The sequence below is a fragment of the Crotalus tigris genome, unplaced genomic scaffold, assembly GCF_016545835.1.
Source record: "Crotalus tigris isolate CLP2741 ecotype Arizona unplaced genomic scaffold, ASM1654583v1 scf7180000017987.690289119674:8195010, whole genome shotgun sequence".
NCBI classification, from domain to species: Eukaryota; Metazoa; Chordata; class Lepidosauria; order Squamata; family Viperidae; genus Crotalus; species Crotalus tigris.
This window is the reverse complement of record NW_024096758.1, coordinates 4,129,842-4,151,333: the sequence shown is the minus strand read 5'-3', so window position 1 is coordinate 4,151,333 and position 21,492 is coordinate 4,129,842. Positions and strand designations below refer to the sequence as shown.

At 40.0% G+C, this 21,492-nt stretch overlaps 1 protein-coding gene across 1 annotated transcript in view; it reads right to left on the bottom strand.

The window, feature by feature from the left end:
* SCARA3 (scavenger receptor class A member 3) overlaps positions 1 to 12,886 on the bottom strand; it is a 37,222-nt gene extending 24,336 nt beyond the window's left edge. The window contains exon 1 of the mRNA XM_039346030.1: positions 12,365 to 12,886. Coding sequence (XP_039201964.1) covers positions 12,365 to 12,371 — 7 coding nt within the window. The 5' untranslated portion in view covers positions 12,372 to 12,886. The remainder of the gene's footprint in view (positions 1 to 12,364) is intronic.
* Positions 12,887 to 21,492: the final 8,606 nt, after the last annotated feature.

The window sequence follows — 21,492 nt, the reverse complement described above, 5'->3', positions numbered from 1 at the left end:
TATTTGCCAGGAATTGAGAGGGCCGGATGCCATGATTTTGGTTTTCTTAATGTTGAGTTTCAAGCCAACTTTTGCACTCTCCTTCTTCACCCGCATCAAGAGACTCTTTAGTTCCTCTTCACTTTCTGCCATTAGCGTGGTATCATCTGCATATCTTAGGTTGTTGATATTTCTCCCGGCAATCTTAATTCCAACTTTTGTTTCATCTAGCCCTGCCTTTCTCATGATGTGCTCTGCATATAAGTTAAATAGGCAGGGAGACAGTATACAGCCTTGCCGGACTCCTTTTCCAATTTTGAACCAATCAGTGGTTCCGTGTTCCAGTTCTCACTGTTGCTTCTTGACCCGCATATAGGTTTCTCAAGAGACAAATAGATGGTCTGGTACTCCCATCTCTTTAAGAACTTGCCACAATTTGTTGTGATCCACACAATCAAAGGCTTTAGCATAGTCAATGAAGCAGAAGTAGATGTTTTTCTGGAACTCCCTAGCTTTCTCCATGATCCAGCGTATGTTGGCAATTTGATCTCTAGTTCCTCTGCCTCTTCGAAATCCTGCCTGTACTTCTAGTAGTTCTCGATCCACATACTGCTGGAGTCTAGCTTGTAGGATTTTAAGCATAACTTTACTAGCATGTGAAATGAGTGCAATGGTGCGATAGTTTGAACATTCTTTGGCATTGCCTTTCTTTGGAATTGGAATGTAAACTGACCTTTTCCAATCCTGTGGCCACTGTTGAGTTTTCCAAATTTGCTGGCAAATTGAGTGTAGCACTTTTACTGCATCGTCTTTTAAGATTTTGAATAGCTCAGCTGGAATACTGTCACCTCCACTAGCTTTGTTGTTGCTCAGATTTTCTAAGGCCCATTTCACTTCACATTCTAGGATGTCTGGTTCGAGGTCAATGACCATCTCATTGTGGTTATCTGGGATGTTAAGCTCATTCTTGTATAGTTCTTCTGTGTAGTTTTGCCATCTCTTCTTAATCTCTTCTGCCTCTGTTAGGTCTCTGCCATTTTGGTCCTTTATCATGCCCATCTTTGCATGAAACGTTCCCTTCATATCTCCAATTTTCTTGAAGAGATCTCTGGTCCTCCCTATTCTGTTGTTTTCTTCTATTTCTTTGCACTGTTCATTTAAGAAGGCATTCTTATCTCTTCTAGCTACTCTCTGGAATTCTGCATTCAATTGGGTGTATCTTTCTCTTTCTCCTTTGCCTTTCGCTTCCCTTCTTTCCTCAGCTATTTGCAAAGCTTCCTCAGACAGCCATTTTGCTTTCTTGCATTTCTTTTTCTTTGGGATGGTTTTAGTTGCTACCTCTTGTACAATGTTTCGAACTTCCATCCATAGTTCTTCAGGCACTCTGTCTATCAGATCTAATTCCTTAAATCTATTTGTCACCTCTACTGTATATTCATTAGGAATATGATTTAGTTCATACCTGAGTGGCCTAGTGCTTTTCCCTACTTTTTTCAATTTAAGCCTAAATTTTGCAACGAGAAGCTCATGATCTGAGCCACAGTCAGCTCCTGGTCTTGTTTTTACTGACTGTATAGAGCTTCTCCATCTTTGGCTACAGAGCACATAGTCAATCTGATTTCTATGTTGACCATCTGATGATGTCCATGTGTAGAGCCGTCTCTTGGGTTGTTGGAAAAGAGTGTTTGTTATGACCATCGTATTCTCTTGACAAAATTCTATCAGCCTGTGCCCTGCTTCATTTTGTACTCCAAGGCCAAACTTGCCTGTTATTCCGGTTATCTTTTGGCTTCCTACCTTAGCATTCCAATCCCCCATGATGATAAGGACATCATTTTTAGGTGTTAATTCTATAAGGTGCTGTAGGGCTTCATAGAACCGGTCAATTTCATCCTCTTCAGCATCAGTGGTTGGGGCATAGATTTGGATTATTGTGATATTGAATGGTTTGCCTTGGATTCGAATTGAGATCATTCTGTCATTTTGGGGATTGTATCCCAGTATGGCTTTTCCTATTCTTTTATTGACTATGAAGGCTACTCCATTTCTTCTGAGGGATTCTTGCCCACAGTAGTATACCTGATGGTCATCTGAGTTAAATTCACCCATTCCTGTCCACTTTAGTTCGCTGATTCCTAAGATGTCGATGTTCAGTCTTGTCATCTCTTTTTTGACTACATCTAGCTTGCCTTGATTCATGGATCTTACATTCCAGGTTCCTATGGAGAAAAAATCTTTACAGCATCGGACTTTCCTTTCACCACCAGATATATCCACAGCTGGGGGTCCTTTCGGCTTTGGCCCAGTCGCTTCATTCTTTCTGGCGCTACTAGTACTAGCCCTCTGCTCTTCCCCAGTAGCATATTGGACACCTTCCGACCTGAGGGGCTCATTTTCCAGCGTCATATCTTTTTGCCTTTTAGTACTGTCCATGGGGTTTTCATGGCAAAGATACTGGAGTGGTTTGTCATTTCCTTCTCCAGTGGATCACATTTTGTCAGAACTCTCTGCTATGACCTGTCTGTCTTGGGTGGCCCTGCACAGCATAGCTTATAGCTTCATTGAGTTACATAAGCCCCTTCGCCACAACAAGGCAGTAATCCATAAAGGGGAACTTGTGCCTAGATTAGGCTAAAAGGGGGATGTGTTATTTAGCACATTACGGGAAAATTTTGTCTTAACATATTGGGTTAATTAGTAACATGCTTGTCTGAACATATCATGTTATGTGAACACAACAAATTGCTTTGGTAATCTGAGATGGGATTAAGCATGTCATATGAGCCTTGAGCATACATTGTAGAGAGGAACAGAAAACTGGGAGGTCAAGTGGAGTGGAAGGGAACAGGTGACTGGTTGATTGGCTGGCTAGTCTCCTGTGTAGAATTATCTTATGGTGCAATGTTCTATTGCAGGTCTCATTTATCAGAATCTTAAAACCACTGAAAAAAGAATACAAGGCTGAGACTATCAACACTAGCTCAGCACAGCTTTTAAACTGGTCTCTATGACATACAATACCAAATCATAGGGACAGATGTGCCAAATAATGGGAGAGCATCACTTTCTCCATGCTCCTCTTGCACAATTGTTGGCTACTGTTGTAGAGCCAGTTCAATCTGGCACAGGATTATCAAAATGCAACTATGTCTTAATATATCTATGCAACCTATTGATTTCCATTAGGGTTATTAGTGCATTGTTGCATTAATACATGCTCAGATATTTATTCATATGTACATACTGTATACTTACCTTCTGTCCTCTTTCCCAGTGACTGTGTTTGATGGTGGGTACGGAAGGCGCAGCTTTTCTCCCTCCCTAAAGTCATTTCACTCAGTAACAATTTCCTGATGCTGTTTACAGGGTGGACATGTCAACCTGACTGTCATATGCATGTGTAATTACACATTTGTAAGATGTTGGTCAGAAACCCTATTCAGCATAGTGTATTAATTACTGCTTGGCATTACAAATAGATTAAAGATAGAGATTTTGGATCAAAAATGGAGACTTGAATGTTGTTTTAGGCTTTAGTACATCATAAAAATAGACAGGCCATTGTAATATAATTTGTTTACTGAACAAGGTCTTGAGAAACATGGTGAATTGGAAAGGAAAAATGATGTAAACTGCTTACACCCAGCAGAGGCACCGAAGGTGATGGATGAATGGATAGAGATTGGGTGGGACCCTAGATCCACATAACAGGCTAGAGAAAAGAATGTAAGGAGAGTGTCAGAATAAGCCAGATTGAGGTCCCAGACGGCCCAAAAGAAACATTAGTATAATGCTCATGTAACTTGAGGATCCTGAGCAGTCAGAAGTGCCAGTTTATCTTGAGCTCTGCACCAGTTATCATTGGGAAAGCAGGATCACCAGAGCCTAGAAAAAAGCATAAAAGCAACAACCCAAGAATCTTTAGATGAATTAAGTTGCTGAATCTGCATTCTATTCCTCTCACTGTGTTTATCTGCCTCTGCAATCTTCTGTTCTCTAGCTGGAATCACCATCTAACTGGATGAAGCAACATTAGTTGGGAAAACTTCCTATATATGCTTTTAGATTGTAACATCTATTGTATTATGAGCCTTGCCTGAATAACTTCGTAGTATTTTGCTTGGTTGCCAATTTAATTTATAGTATAAAGGGCATGGACATCTATTTCAGATTGTTGTGCTTTATTCTCTCCTGAGGATCATCAGAGAAAGACTTATACACTGAAACGGAGAATGTCTTTGAGAATTCAAAGTAGCTGCTAAAAAGAAGTTGTTTTGTGTGAAATACTTTCCCAAAAAACCTGGAGTATATTTCTATGAGCCTCTTAACAGAATGAAAACCCTAGTTTTGCTGATTAGTGTGAATTCAGGGGCCTTGTCTGAACTGCCATCCTGAGCTTCAGATTTGCTTTGCTAGATGCCAGCCTGCCATAGACTATGCAGGAAGAACAGGAAAGGGAAATTTAACTGGGGAACCTTCGCACGCAAACTTCAGCTCTGGCTTTGCTGTACTGTAATGACTTGGCTTTTAGTAAAAGAAAACCTTTCGCACAAATGGAGTCAAGGGTCTTTCTTTCCTAAGAAACCAAGTTGGTGCGGGTGTAACAGGCCTAAATGCCCCCTTCCAAGGAAGACTTTTTCACTTCCTTGAATATAATTTTTTTTCTGAGCATAAGAATTCATGTGTTGGTACTGTTCATCCTAAGCATGTGAAATGAATGCATGGTTGGAAACTGTTCCTAGAAGCTGACTAGGCAATACACACAAGCAGATCATGTATGCTCCCAGAACCAAGTTAAACATTGCTCTTAAATGCGTAACACTTCCAAGGGATCACTCAGAAGCAAAGTTAAATCTCTGCACCCTCAAGGTATCTGATCAGGATGCCTATTTCCCTATTGTTGATTGTGTACTGTTGTTGGGAAACTATCCTCTGCCATCTGTTACTGATTAGTTGGACAACAGGGGACAGTGAGTGGTCTTCCCACTTGGTATGACTGAACATAAGTATGAGCTATTCATCTTCTTTGACAATTTCTAATAGTGCAACCTGTGTGATCCTTAAATGCATCTCAGCATTCTTTGATTGCATGTAGAACATTTTCAAGCTGTAATTAGATTTGCTTTGCCCCAATTTCAAAAAGTTTCTCTAGCCTACATTTAAATCTACCATTTTATTGGTTCTCTTTTCCTTTTTATTGCAATATTTTATTTTTATTGCTACGATTTCATGTATTTGTTTTTCCACCGCTAAAACTTTCTTTGGCTATAATCATATAATCCTTGAGAGTTTGTGTTGCTAAATATTATCAGATGTATTTTTGAGTACATATGGACTAGATTGCTCTGGAAAACAATGACTTTAATGGGGTCTGCCCAGCCCATAGCTGGGGTGTACCACAAAGATTTCCTAAACCCCACTAAAATTTTGTAATTAATTGGTGTAACCTAGGATGGTTCAACCCCCATTCTTTGGCAGTCCTACAAGACTTTTAGACAACAAATGGGCCTGATCTACCATTTATAAAAAGCTCTATCAAATCACCAAGAATTTTCTGGGCTTTTATATCGGTCCAAACTTTTCAATCTGTTTGTGCTTTTAGTATCTTGCCAAGACCCAATATTCTTAAGGTTTCTTGCCAAATGTTTTGGAATAGACCAATGAACAAGATTCATGGGGGAATGAGTTCTCCTTTAGTTTTCTTGTTTTTGTTTTCTTTTTCTGGATGAGAAATCAATGTTATTTGGATACTGTGGTTAACCTAAAAGACTAAGAAATGCCAGGGATTTCTATGCCAGCCACAGGCTAGGCAAGTTGACAGAAAAATCACACATTTGGCAGTGACTTTGGCCATCAGAGATAAAGACAAATGACAAAATGTAAGACTTGATGGAGCTGGCACTCTGCCGGTGGTGGGAATCCCCTGGGCAACTTATCTTACATCCATAGCAGGATATCCAGTGCTGGACTGACATCATTCTTTTTACTATGTTTAATGGGACACTTTCCACTTTCTAAAATTTATTAAGCTGAATTGTTTTTGTAACTCAGTCATCTTACCAAAATTAAAGTTTTTTTTAATGTCAGTGTTTTTTTTTTAATTATTTCAAAATCACTGGGTATATATATTGCTGACCTTATAATAGTGGTCAACAGATGCTTTCCACAACAGGCTTTTCCTTGTTAAAATGAATGATTTTGTAAACGTGCATGCTTATTCAACTCTCAAGAGCAACAGCAGAAGAAAAAGAAATGTATTTTTACAATTGTTGCATTGGTATGAACTTGGGGAAAGCCTGACTAAAGAATGCAATGCCAAACCCAAACTTAGGCAATTTGGAAATACAATGCCCATGAAGGTATTTAATAACCATGGAAAGTTTAATTATAATAGTGTTTCAATTTCAGTTTTACATGGGGCATGGTGGTGGTGGGGAGGGCCAGCAGGGTGTGACTTGCCCAACACACTCTAAATAATTCATACTAAAAGCAAGATTTATGCTGAATTGAAGGCAATAGTCAGGTCAGACCTGGCCCTTGGTTTCTTAGTTTCTTAGACATAGTGTTACATCACAACATATTTGAATAAGATAATCATGGAAGAAATCTCAAAAGTCAATTTAAATTTCTGATCTCTACTGGTTTATCATACACTCTTCATCCCAGACTGCTACTCCAAAAAATTGTTCAGGGTAGCAGAGATATACTTCAGAGTAGGAAGCATAGTGTCTTGAAGTGACCTTATTTTGGTGATCAAATCTTTGGCTTACCCTGGTTCCACAATCAGACAACTTGAGAAAAGCAGTGGAAGGATACTTTCAAGTAGACTAGGCCTTCCTATATTTATTTAATTTTCTCATGCATGCAAGCTGTTTTGAGAATTACTCCCTTATGTCAACAGAAAATTGTCACTGGGCAGCATGCCAACTTTTAGAATTGCATAAAAATAGTCTGGTGCTGAAAGCTTTATTTATGATTGCATTTGTGTGTTTTCTTTAAAGACAAATGTACTATTGGACCATGTTCCATGTTAATGGAAGAACAGACACAAATAGCATAAAATAGTCTGAATCCTGGTAAAAGCCTAGGACTGCAGTGCAAAACTTTTAAAAATATGATGCTGAATAGATTCCTAATAGAGCATTACATGGACATTCTAAGAGTAGGCAATGGGTGTAATTGATGGGATATACTATTATATAGATCTGATTGAATTGAATGGGAATCAGGTAGGACTTTTTTTTTGCAATTATTCTCTATAGTGGAAGAGCTTCTCAGCTATCCACTATATAGTTATAAATTTAATCATTTTTAGGGAATTCTCTTCTAGTCTTTTGCAGAAGTGGAACCATTCCTGTTAATTAAGCTAGAATTTAGAGCAGACTATCCCAGCTCAGGTCTCTTGGACCAGAATGCCAACAATCCCCAGCTAAATTGGGAAATTTAGGAGACAGGTTGAGAAATGCTACAGTAGCAACTTCAAAGAACTTCAAAGAAGCAGCTACTCTAGCACCTCAGCAAATATCAAATTGACCCCTTCTTGCATACTGGGAAATTCAGCTTGCTAGCAGGATTTCTGTGATTACCTGAGCCCTGTTTTTTAAAAATGAAAATAAAAGTTTATGCTATCCATTCATCAATCCTGAAGGCTAAAACTAGCAATCATCCCATTTCTAAAGAAGCCAACTCTTTCTTTTGGCACTTTAAAAACATCTGCTCACCTTAAACACAGAGTGGTCTCTTGCAATATTATTATCATCCAGAAAGATGGACCGTGCAACATGGGCATGAAAGGAAAGTGGAGTTAAATGCAGAGTCTACTCTGCAATGTTTTGCAAAGTGTACAACCCAAGCAAAACTGCTATTCATTGCACTTCGGTAGTATTTCATGTGCTTTCTCCCAGACTTCAAAAGCTTTCATTATCACTGAGGCTCAGATGCCAGTTATATTCATTATTTATTGCAAGAACTGAGAACAGAATATGTGGGAGATTCCTCTACATTTATCACCACAACCCCTGTAACATGTGGGGTTGAATCAGAGAGTGTGATTGGCCCCAAATCATCCAGTAACTCCATGACTGAGGGAAGATGTAAATCTGCTTTTCTTAATTATTAGCCTTAATTAAATTATAGCAAGAATTTTCAGAGCTGCCTCAATCCAGATTACAAAGAAGGGGCCAACTTTTTCTTCAAAAAAATGATTCTTAATAAATCAACCATTATTATATCTTGGCCTACCAGGATAGGATGGCAGGATATGCTTTGGATCCCATCGATTAGGGATATACATCTGGTGGGACCAGGAAAAAGGGCCTTTTTAGAGATGGCTCCTTCTTCTTGGATCCTCATTCCTGCTAAGGCATCTATTTTGTTGCTTTTCCAAAAGGCCCTAAAATGTGGTTTTGTCAGAAGGCCTGGGGACCACAAATGAAGATGGAGCCATCAAGTGGTTGATTTGATTGTGGTGGATTTTTATGTGGTGCATTTTTAAATGTTGTAAGTTGCATGGAATCAACTATGCATGAATTGGACAGCCATATAAAATTGTTTAATAAATAAATAAATAATAAACTCATTCTTCCTGCCCCAAATATTGATCACTATTGCCACCAGCATAGGTCAGTGATGGCGAACCTTTTAGAGACCGAGAGCCCAAAAACTGCCCCCCGTCCACGCTCTGCCCTGCCCACTGGGCCACCCAGCACCTCCACGGCCTGCCACAGATCATCCAGACAGCCCAGCAGCATCATGGTGGCTGCGCCCTCCGCCTGTGCCCCACAGCATCATCTGCGTGCAACGGGGCGCAAGGATGGAGTCTTATCCCCGCTACCATGTCCTTGGCTGTGCTGCTTCATGTGGGCCATGCCCAGGGGCAACTCTCCTCCGGGGGGGCTGCTGGTGAGGAGGGGGCCATGGGAAGAGGCAGGGCTAGGAAGATGGTGTGTGTGCCCACAGAGAGGGCTCCGAGTGCCACCTCTGGCACCCGTGCCATAGGTTTGCCACTACTGGCATAGGTCATTTAGCCAAATATCTAGAAAGCAAAACCATTCTGGTAAGAAAGTCAAGTTCAATATAATCTGTCAATCAAAGATGGAGGTGGGGAAGGCTTTCTCCAGCCAAAAGCTCTGTACATAAAACAAAAACCAAGCCATCAAGGCCATCGTTGAGAAATATTAAAAGCTGAGGAGAAAGGAATAAGGATGGAGTTTTCTTTTCCAGACTGCATGAGAGGCAAAGACTAATATGGTGGGATCTCCAGCTAGAGTGGTGGAAAGTGTGACGAAGGGATGAGCTTAGAGTCCTTGCAGAGCAGGAAGAAACACAGATCTTATCTCCACCAGTAACCCTGAAACTGTTATCTGGCTGTTCCTAAGAGAATGCAGTTAATGGCAAGATTCTTGTAAATAGGCATGCAACAATAAAGAAGTAACTTTGATAAGTTCGTGGTATCATTCTGGTTCCCTGTGCCTGACAGACAAAGAAAAAAGAGCAACTGCCTTCTGAAAGAACTAGCACCCAGAGGCTACAATTTGATTTATCAACCTTCCCTTAATGATGATACCTTCCAAATGTGTGGATCATCACCTCTCATAATTTCCAGCTAGCATGACCAAGCTGGGAAAAATGGTCTTAGGTGAGGGATAGTTTCAGGAAAACAAGATTTAGTACATGTTCTGAATTCAACCAGTTCAAAAAAAACCTTGTGATACTTGCAACAGTCCAGGACTTTCAAAACAGGAAGAGTTGGAAACATCAGCTTTCTCATTTTAATCGCACCATTATGAACACTGGTATTAAATGAATCATTTAGCCAACTGGAGGGGGAATGGAACCCTTTAATCAGTTTTTGTGGAAGTTTGAAATCTGAACTGTACTTTTGATCTCTGAAATGGGACCAGGAAAACGGGTGGAGGAGGGAACATCCTGAGGCCCTGAGGCAAAAAAATTGCTATGGTTTTAACTGGCCTCTTCAAGCGGATGTGTTAGGACTTTGGGTAATCCCACACCCCTTCATGCCAGCCACTAATTTCTCCCCCCCCCTTGGTTTCCCTTTTATTAAACATTTTCTCAGATTTCCTCTTCCGCATTCACCATATAGCAATTGTTCCTGTGCACCAGATTTTAAAAAGATTCAGAGAAACTAGAAGAGGCATAGGAAATGGTAAGGAGAATGATCAAAAGAAAAGAAAATTGGGGCATTTATAGCCTTCTGTCTTCAGACAACGCTGGTTCCCTCAGCCAAGCAATGGAGATGAGCATTCTACCTTAGAGTCAAGACACGACTGACAGGGAAACCTTTACCTGTACCTTTAAATGACAATAGAAAGGGATCTGACAGCACTTTAGAGTACCTGAAAGGGTGGGGGGCATAGGCAGCAGGGTGACACACTGAAGATGGTCAAGAGATTTTCATGTGGGGTATAATCCTATACAAGCCAAAGGGGAAATGGTGAAATAATCCTATTGTGATGGTAGCTATACTGATCCTCCACACAAGACGTCTGTTTTGAAAGACCGAGTACCAGCCACAAGGGAGGGCTGTTGCCTCTATGATATATGAAAACTGTTCTTTGTGGGAGATATGAGTTGCCAATGTTGGAAAAAAAAATACTGGGTTACAAGGATTGTGGTCAGATCTGGCAGGGCTATTACTACTTTATGTGATCGTACATATTTCCCACTCATTTCAGTTGAGGTTAAGGAGAACATTCAATTGCATCCCTCGGCAATCTTCCCCCCCCACCCACTCCCTCTGCCGTGCTTTTTGGATATTTGACAACTTGCATCACTAGGCAATATGTCCACTGGCTTAATATTAATTAATTTTCTCTGTCCTATAGCAAAGGATGTGAAAATTGTAAATAAAATTGCGAGGCACCATGTATTACAAACAAACACAAATTCTCATAAGGCAGGGGTGTCAAACTGCCGGCCTGCAGGCCGGTTTCATCATACTGAAGCTGCACCCACCCCATTGCCGGCAATGCAAAAAGAGTCGCGATACGTTGTGACATGTCACATGACGTGGCAAGTTTGACACCCGTGTCAAGTGCTTCTGATTGTTATAAGAAGTAATTTCAACTAGTTTTGATAGGGAAGGAAACATAGCTTCTTCAGGTACATCAGTATAGGGAAGCTCAGAGTTTGACCCTCTAGTACTATTAGCACCTCCATGAAACTTTTGGGAGAGGTCATTCATTATTCTGGAGTTTGGTGAGCATCAATATACTGATGACCCATCTATTGCTTTGGATGAGGTCACACTTCCCTAAAAGGTCAGGTGGTTCTGCTAGAGTAGCAGAAGAGCAGGCTATACTGCCAGAAGAGCTTTTGATGAGTTTCAGCTAGTTTGATCATTGTGTCCTTTCCTGGACTAGAAGAGGAAAACAACAACACATGCCCCTATCAGATTATCCTAATTTTCTCTAGGTGCGGGCTACCGTTGAAGATAAATTGGAAGCTACAGTGAAACAGAATACCTTCTTGCAGATCAGTGCTATTTTATTTTGTGGCTGCTGCACTAATTGACAGTAGGACTCAATTCAAGATGCTGGATGTTGTTGTTATTCACCAGGTAGAATATGCTCATCCTACACTGTTCTAGCCAGGAAAAGCTGTTGCAGGTATTCACCCCTCAAAAGCTCAAGTAGGTTGGGACCTGGAGAGTGACTTTTTCAGTGACAGTCCCAACACTGCAGAGCAGCTTGCACCATGAGGGCAGATTAACGCCAATCCTTTTATCCTTCAAGAAATTGACTGAAACACTCCTCTTCCATAAAGCATTCAAGATGAAGACTTTCACTTGGAGAACAACTGTTGTATTTTTCAATGTATCTTTTGTAATAGGATGTTTTGATGTTTTAACATTATAACCAATCTTGAATCTGATGAATAGGTGGAATAGCGTGGTAAGAAATATCCCTGGTTGTCTCCCATTGTCAATAGGCCACTGTTTGGGATAATTGTGTTCCTATCTTGCTTCCTTAGTCTTCGCTATTAACATGACAGTTTAATCTGAATCCAGAAGTAACTCATTTTCTGAATTTACACAGTATGTTAAAGCAATCACTAACCAAACGAAACTGAGTGCATATTAAGCACAGAAGTCTAATCAAAGTTATTCTTCAACATGCTCAATATGTTGTGCCAAAGCATCTACAAAGTTTCTACATGACTTAAAATCCGGTCTGGTTAAAAGTTAGGTGGGAAAGTAGCCGCAGTAGTTCCCAAGACAACAGCCCATTTTCCCTCCTCTGCCTGACCTACAGCAGCCCCAGGGGGCGACTGGGAGTGTTTTCTAGGCTAGAGGACCCGGGTGAGGCAGAGCCATTTGACGGGGCAGCTGCCTTGTTCCTCTCGCCCTGCTAAGTCCGAAACTCACCTTTCATTCTCCTCCCGTCGGCAGTCCCGCTCGGTCCGAGCTGAGCCTGGGAAAACAAACAGCTAGAGGCTGACGCTTCGACCTCATGGGAGTAGGCCCTAGGGGCCGAAAGGAGGCAACCGGGGGGCTCTCATCCGAAACAAGGGCTGCGGTCCTTGGATGGCTGGTACGCTACGCCACCGCCGAAATCCAAGGAACCCGCCGTTCAAACTTGCTGCTTTCTGGGCTGGAGGTGGGGGTGGCAAGGCGGCGCGAGGTGCCCGCCCTTCAGTGCTCGGCGGTGGCGTGCCGTCTCTTCACGAGCATCCCTTGCGCGCCGTCCTTGCTTCCCTGACCGCCGTTTAGCACACCGGCAGCATGTTTTCCGCCACGCTCCCTCTTTCTCTCCCTCTGCTCCTTGGGCCGGAGCCCAGACAAACTTCCTTCAAATTTCCCCAACAGGACGAGTGGCTTCTCTACGTGCCAACTGCCTCCTCCTCCTCAAGCTCTCTCTCTCTCTCTCTCCTCTCTCACCCCCTAGACGCTGCCCCCAAATCTAGGGTGGGCGGGCCGGGAAAGGAGTGCGAGGCGAGGAGGCTTTGGAGCCCTGCCGAAATATGCGCTGTCCCTCCCACCCACCTCTAATTGCTAACAAATGTCCTCTGACAGGGGTGAGCAAGGAAGGCCAAGAACGGGGCGGGGGGCTGTTGGGGAGAGGGACAGAGAAAAAGGAAAAGCAGGTGGTCGATTCACATGGCATGTTTAATCTGCTTGCTGAATTAACTTCCGTTTTCTAGTCCCAAAGGTGTTTTTTCAAAAGGCAACTGGACTGTTTCTGTTTTTCCTTAAAGATTTTTCACTTCTCATCCAAGAAACTCCTTCAGAAGCTTCTTGGTTGAGAAGTGAAACATCTTCAAGGAAAAGCAAAGAAAATTCAGTTGCCTTTTGAAAAAGCATCTTTGGGACAACCATGACCTGGATGACAAAATCTGCATAAGCACTTTGCACAATAGGCTGAACCACAAAGTCAGCATTTCTCAACCTCGGCAACATTAAGATGTGTGGACTTCAATTCCCAGAATAGCTAGGGAATTCTGGGAGTTGAAGTCCACATATCTTAAAGTAGCTGCTGTTGAAAAACATTGCATAAAGTAATCAAACGTGCTGAGGTCCCCCTTTAGCTACCAACAAACAATGCACCTCACTAATCAAGGTTAGCAAATTGTACCAATAGCACATGTTACATCTTTATTTTTATCATTAAGTGTGTTATGTGAGCAAAGCCAATCTGCTTGTCGGGTGTGGGGGAGAGAAGAAAGCTCAGGAGGATGTCATAACTCAGTTTGGCATATCAGGGATCCCTCTGTGGTTGAAGCTGCTGTGCATCATGAGACCATATACCTCCTTATGACAATGGAAAGGCATTTGAGAAAAAGAGAAGTTTGAGCTCCCAATAGGTGTACTCGGAGTAAAAGACTAACTGTTCTCACACTGCCTTATGACACTGTTTCTCAACCACAGCAACTTTAAGATGGATGGATTTCAACTCCCAACATGCTGGCTGGGGAATTCTGGGAGTTGAAGTCCACCCATTTTAAAGCAGCCAAGGTTGAGAAACACTGATCTGGATGGTTGAAGTTTCTCTGGCCCAATGCTCACAAGATGTGTTGAACTTCAGCCAAAGGCCATGCTGGTTTGGAATGATAGGACATAAAGTCCAAAACCATTTGGAGAATATCAGATTAGGGAAAACTGGCTTCAAATTTGAAAGCATTTTGAGATTTTTTTCACTTCTGTGTATTTGAAATGCTGAGAAAAAGGAGTAAAAATTCCTGTTCTGTTCAAAACTGGTGCAGGTTCTGCAACAGTAACATCTCCTTATCTTCACTCTATACAGAATAGGAAAGATAAATAAAAGCCCAATAGTCTGTCACTTTGTACACAGCTCCCTTGCACTGAAGAGAACAATTTAGTCAATTAAAGAAAAGTAGTCTCCTCCAGATAGTCTCCTTCTCGTGTGAATTTTATTCCTGCTCATTATTTTTGTGATATTTTCCTTGCATGACCTAAAACCCATGCAAGGGACACAAGATTTCACTCCCAAGGGGCATCTTATATAACAGGAGTCTTCAAACTTGGCCTTTTTATGACTTGTAGACTTCAACTCCCAGAATTCCTCAGCCAGCATGTCCGGCTGAGGAATTCTGGGAGTTGAAGTCCACAAGTCATAAAAGGGCCACGTTTGAAGACCCCTGTTATATAAGGAAACTAGCTATACTGTGAGTTGCAGCTGAGTTGGAAGTAAATCAGCCAATTCTCCAATATGTTGTGTTGTGTTGTGTGAATACCAAGTCCTAGAGCAGGAGTCTTCAAACTTGGCCCTTTTATGACAAGTTTGAAGACTCCTGTTCTAGAGCTTCTTTTGGAACAGCATAGGAGCCTTGGGTAGAAGTGATCTTACTGCTACTCAAAATAGATAAATGGGCAAATCCTTAGTCTCAAATATAGTAACATACTATGGAATTCAACTATGTTGAGAGAACATACAATGGGAAAGAGGAAAAGAAGCCACGATCACCTTCTGTTTGTCTAATTTGGTAGAAGATCAGGTCAGATAGATTCTCTGTAAAAGTAATAGTCAATGAAGACAGGTTCTATTAAGCATAATTTGGACTATTGGTGGCTCCCTATGCAAAATTTCCCAACACAGAAAAGGTGACTGATGGATAGCATAGGATGCTGGATAAATCAGCATCTTTCATTCACTCTTCAAATTGACATTTGAATTCTTTTACATATCTTGGGATAATTAAATCAACATCTTTCATTTACTCTTCTTTCCTCCTTTTCATACCAGGGTTAGATGGTTTGTGCTTGCTGCCCTCTGCTGACACGAGGAAGGTTCTCCAGATGAAACCTTGGACAGGGTCCCATTTACATAATGTATAAAGGTATGCTGATATTATATTTCTTTTTTAGTATAATTAACATTTAAAATCTATGAATTGGTACAACATTTTGGTGAATTATTGGGTTTCTGGCACCCTACATACATGCTTCCATATATAAGGAGAAACTTCCTGACAGTTAGAACAATTAACCAATGAAACAACCTGCCTCCAGAAGCGATGAATGCTCCAACACTGGAAGTTTTTAAGAAGAGACTGGACAGCCATTTGTCCGAAATGGTATAGGGTTTCCTGCCTGAGCAAGGGGTTGGACTCGATGACCTCCAAGGTCCCTTCCAACTTTATTATTATTATGAATCAATCAATATATATGTTATATATATATGTTCATATGATATATGAAAATGAAAAATTATGGGTGGGGGTTCCTTCCAATTAGTGCTGATTCCTGGTGACTGCCTGGAGTCCTTGCAGTTTTCTCAGCAAGTTTTCAGAAATGGTTTGCCATTGCATCTTTCCTAGGACGAAAGAGAATGACTGGCCCAAGATTACAAAATTGGCTTCAGACCTAAAGCAGGACTAAAACTCATGGTCTCCTGGTTTCTAGCCTGATACCTTAACCATTACATCAGACTGCTTTTTGGGGCAAATATAGTATAGCTAGAAAAGAAATGTAAAAAATGGTGCTTCACTTGATATTCAAATTCTTTTATATATCTTGGGATAATTCAACTTTATCTGTAGAAGAAATATTTAAAACTTTTTTTTTTTAATCTCAGATTAATATTGAGGTAAAGCATTAACATTGTAATGAATATAAGGGGAAGGATAAACATGGTAAAAATGGATTATTATTTCAGGATTGTTATAATAGCCAGAATAATTTATTTTAAGGATTTCAAACAGATTAATAGGTTCAAAGCTTCTAATGCAAAAAAAGGCAAGCCCTCTAGATTTCCTTTAAATTAACCTTACCATGTAATGAAGGTGATGGTGGGATAATTTTCTTGATTTTCAGTGTTTATCATTTGACATACATTTTCAATAAAAGTGATTAAAACAACAGACAAATTGATCATTATAATATGTAACTCCTTCAACAATATGACTTGTTTCCTTTTTTAGCCAGGATTCCACTGTGTATTTATTATTAAGCTGCATGGCGTATTTGGAAGATCAGGATCAAAATAAAATTTAGATTTTTATTCATATGATAAATATTCATTTTGGGTTACTCTCAGTTTGAAACTTGCATTTTAATAAAATATTAATGGCTAATTCTTTACTAAAACATATTTTGATTTCACAGATTGGTTCAGATGCATTACAGCAGACATGTCAAACACAAGGCCCTGGGGCCAGATGCGGCCTGTGAAGTGGTTTCATGTGGCCTGCGAAGCCATCCTGGAAACAGTGAGGGAACGACCCCCGCTGCCTTGGCCCTGGCCGGCCGGGAGCCAATGTACAATTTTGTGGTGGCCATCTATGCTAAACGCATTCAGTCTTAGCTCACAAGGCTGTCTAGAAACACCGAGGAACCAGCCTCTGCTGTGTCGCCCCCACCCCTAGGTGCATGTTGGGGAGGTGTCACCCTTTGTGAAGAATGAAGAAATGGCCATGCATTAGCGCTTGCCCTGGTCCCAACCCCTTCTGCCAGAGACCCTCAGATCTGTCCCACTCCTGCCCAGCCCCCCACAGGCACCCTTGACGCGAATGATGTAGAGCTGGCCACACCCACTCCATCCACACCCACCCAGTAGGCTGCACCCACCCTGGCCACATCCACCCAGCCACCCGAAGGCAACTGCAATGCTCATGTGCCCTCAATGAAGTTGAGTTTGACACCCCTGCATTACAGCATCTAAAGCTCCTGAGTTGTTATCATCACTGAAATGTGTTCTTTCAAGCATATTGGTATTTCTTTTTTCAAAAATAAGAGTATTGTTGAGATAAAAATTATAAGAACGTTGGAATAAAAGTTAGAATACCCCATATTAACACATGTTGCTAAGAGGGCTGTAAAGCACTATGAGGTCTAAGTGCTATTGCTATTGCTAAGAGTATTACAGAATACGTGTGTTTTTATTATCTTAAAATGAGATTAATTCAACATAATATTTTTTTCGTATTTATTAGACACCTCAAGCAACATTTACAAAAGAGTTTGCTGGCAACCTTATTATGCTGAAATTACACATTGATGAAAGAGATACAGTATGTACACATATACATAATATGTTTTAGGAACAATAACGTGATTTAAATAAGTGAATGTAATATACCAAATAGTTGAAATCATTATATAAAGAATTCTAGCTATATCAAGTATGAGGTATATTAAAAAAAAAAACCTGTTTACTCTTCTACAGTGGAAAGATAGTGCTATCACAGATTCATGGTACTGAATGGATAGTATTTATTACCTGCTTATAAATTGGCTCTTTACTGACTTAATGGAAAGATAGCTCAATATTACTCTCTGTGTGTTTAAGGCTTAATGATGAATTTAACAGATAATATGTCTTCTATATGTATTGTAATATACTTTTGTCTTTTTTGTTTTATTTCTGTATATTAAAATAAATGAATGAATGAATAAATAAATAGCTAGCAATCAGATAGTTTTAATAGCCTCTTCCTGCTTACTCAGTGTTCCTTCCTTCGTCTCTTTTTCAGATTAGGTATTGTAATGATATGTGGGAATGATCTTGGGAAATGGAAGAATGGCAGCCAGGGGAATTGTGGGATAAGAGGCATCTTAATCTATAGCAGGAATGTGGGCATGGCAAACATCTTAAAAGGGACCCTCCCTAATTTCTTTGGGTGTAAAGGGGAAAGAAATATACTTCCAGATTTGCAAGATTCTGTTAATGCAACCTTACAGTAAAGTAGAATTAGTTCATCTGGGTGTACTTCCTGTCTGGATTACTTGCAAGACTAACATAGATTGAATGACAACATTATTCATTTAAATCCAAATCTTATTATATCTTATACATTATCTGCTTCTATCTTGTAACTTAACATCAAGTTCTGGAAACTTACATCTGATTAATACTTCTGGTAAGATGGGACCTCTGCAAACCAGGAGATGAGTGGGTTAAATGTGTCTCATGCTGATTTAGCATTTCTCATTAGATTACATCACATAGTAATTTGACTGGATCTTTTCTGACTTGCCTGAAGTTTATTTTGCTTAACACTGAGGTCTCACAGACTCCCACATATTTCTTTTCTCATTCTTTTTTGCAGCTGTACCCACTTCCTTATCCCTTTCCAGATTAGTGTAGAGATTTTAGTTCTTGCTGTTATATTTAGGGGAAGTGCTTATATATAGTAAGAGACAGATGAGTCTGCAGAAGCAACTTGGGCATGGCAAAGGTCTCAGAAAGGACCCTCCCTAGTTTCTTGTACTGCAAAAATGAGGTAATAAGAGATGTACTTCTAGATTTAACAGATTCTGTTAATGTAACCTTATTATAAAGGTAATATTAGTATTCAGGGTAGATATTTCTTGTCTAGACTATCTCTAAAGGTTGACAGGATGTCACCTATGATTGTAGAGGTAAGGAATACCATCAAGAACAGAACTTCCTTAATAATTGGTTCCATTGTCAACTGCTCAATATTTTCTAATACTTCACAGTGACCTGGCCTCTGAGGTGAGGTAAAGCTTTCTATCCGATATATATTGAGGTACTTGAAGAATGCTTTCATATTCCCCTTACATTATTCTCTTGTCAAAGGTAAACAGAAACATTTCCTTTTATAGTATTACTATAGAATTTATTTCCAATTCCCTGATTATTACAAGAGTGATTTCTTACACTAATAAAAGACTAGAAGTTACAAAAACAATCAAAAGATAGAATAGAGCAGAGCAGGGCAGTTCAGATTGATTGGTGAGAATTCTTACAATCATCCTTATCCTTCTTCTTTGAACCTTTTCCACACTGTTTGTTTTTTAAGACAGATTGATACTAGTACTCACAACAGGCTCCAATCAGTACAACATAGATTGGAAATCACTTCCTGTAATTTGAAAATTGTACTGGTACTTTCTAAAATTGAAAATGCCTATTTTGCAGTTATGTCATGCTGTCTCATAGTCAGCTTGTGATCAATCACAGTTGCCAGATCCCTTTCACATATTTTGCTATCAAGGCAAGCATCTCCTCTTACAGTGATGCCTTTGATTCTTTTTTCTAAGTACCCTGTACTTTACTTTTATTAAACTTCATTATTTTATTTTTAGCCTCTTTGCTGCCTAACAAAATCATTCTGAACTTCTGTTATTTAGAGTATTAGATATTCTACTTTGTTTTGTGTTATCCATAGATTTTGGAAGCATTCCACATCTGCTGAAAGTCTTTTGTTAATTGGATTATCCTGACACCTTTGAAAGATGTATCTTTGTTAGATCTCTTTCAGGAAAACCTCTATATATTTTCTCTTTAATATTACTATTTGCATTGAATCTAAAACTAGTGGCATCAGGGGATCAGGGTCAGAAAGAAACCTCTGCATATCAAAAATACCACGCAAATTAACCGTTGCATATGGTCACAGATGTCATTTTGATATTTTTGGCGTATGTGTGTATGTCTATGTGTGTGCTCTATACTTTTTTATATATAACAGAGTTATATACTTACTATTGGCAGTGAAATGTTTATATCTACAATGATCAGAATTTGCAGGCAATGGTTTTCCCTGTAACACTTTATGGAAGCAAAAGTTGAACTTTAAAGAAGAATACAAAAACTACTGTCTAGATACATTAGAACTTTGGTGTTGAATAAAACTCTTGGAGGATACCATGAAATCAAACAAATGGCTCATAGAACAAATCAATCCAGTTCTCACTCAAAGCACAAATGACCAGGCTCAAATTATGATATTTTTGAACGAAGACTTCTCCCACGAGAAGTCTAATATACTAGGAAAGACAGAAGCATAAAAAGACAGACAACCAGCAAGTAGATGGAGGGTCCCAATTACAGCAGTAGACAACCTGAAAGGCATGATTGGGACCAGATCCCAGACATTATCTATGTAATCACTAAGAATTGACACTAAGTTGATGGCACATCATCAATATCAAACAGACTACTATTCACTTTCTGAGATAACCTCTCCATTAGATTAAGGATTGTGTGCTTCATTCAGCTAAATCTGCACACAACAATGTCCAAGATACCTCAACTAGAACACTCTGTTCCAGCAGTTTCTTATTTCTGGGACTGTCTTTTGAACAGTGTAACTTTTTTGTTCAACTAACCCAGCTGTAGACAGAATATATGGAGGTGGAGATAAGGAATCTAGCCCGTTAATGCTTTGATATCTGACCATTGCCTAGACTGCTCCTCCTCCTGTTTCTCAAGGACATTCTCACAGACCATTACACATCCCTTGAATACCTACTGATAGGGAGCAGAAGGCCTATCTCTCCATGTTTGTAAGCTTCTGAATGCATCCAGCTGGCCATGGTGTTGCAATGAATATTGGATTAGACAGGCTCTTAATGAGATCTAGGAGGAATCTTATGTTTAATTTAGGAGCATCCATTTTTATGGTTCAAAACCTTATATAAGAACACTCAATATACAAGACCATTTCTTTGGATTAACTAACTTCTCACATCAAATTGTGATTTCCGTTGACTCTAGAAAGCACTCAGAGATGTGTTTGTAGCTAGCTTCTTATGGCTGTTTAGAAAGGTGTCACCTGATATGTTAAGTCCTAAACTCTGCAGCACAGCAAGAAAAGTGTAAGACTGAGTTCTAGTTTTGATTAGTCCAGGCAATCATCACGAGTCAACACTGATTTGAAGTTGCCAGTGTATGAGCTCGTACACACACACACCAACACACATCCACTCTGAGGGCAAACAGATCTGGTGATTTGGCAAGACATCACAACTGTACAGAGATTTTTATTTTCTTTTCCCCTCCTTAAAAAATGTTGCATGCCAATCTTGGTATCATTCTGGCAATCATAATGGATAGATGTCATTTCCTTCTCAGACTGAAGAAGCTACTTGGATAAGCAACAAAATGTTTCAAACCAAAAAAGAAAAGTCCAGTTACCATGACTCAACTTCCAGGTTCCTTCTCTAGCAATTTTTAGTGCTGAATCAACAAGTACCATAGTGGGTTTTGTTGATTCTGCAAAAGTTGGGGAGGTTTTTTTTGGATTGGGTTAATCCTGCGTGTCCACCATATGGACTGGATTCCATGC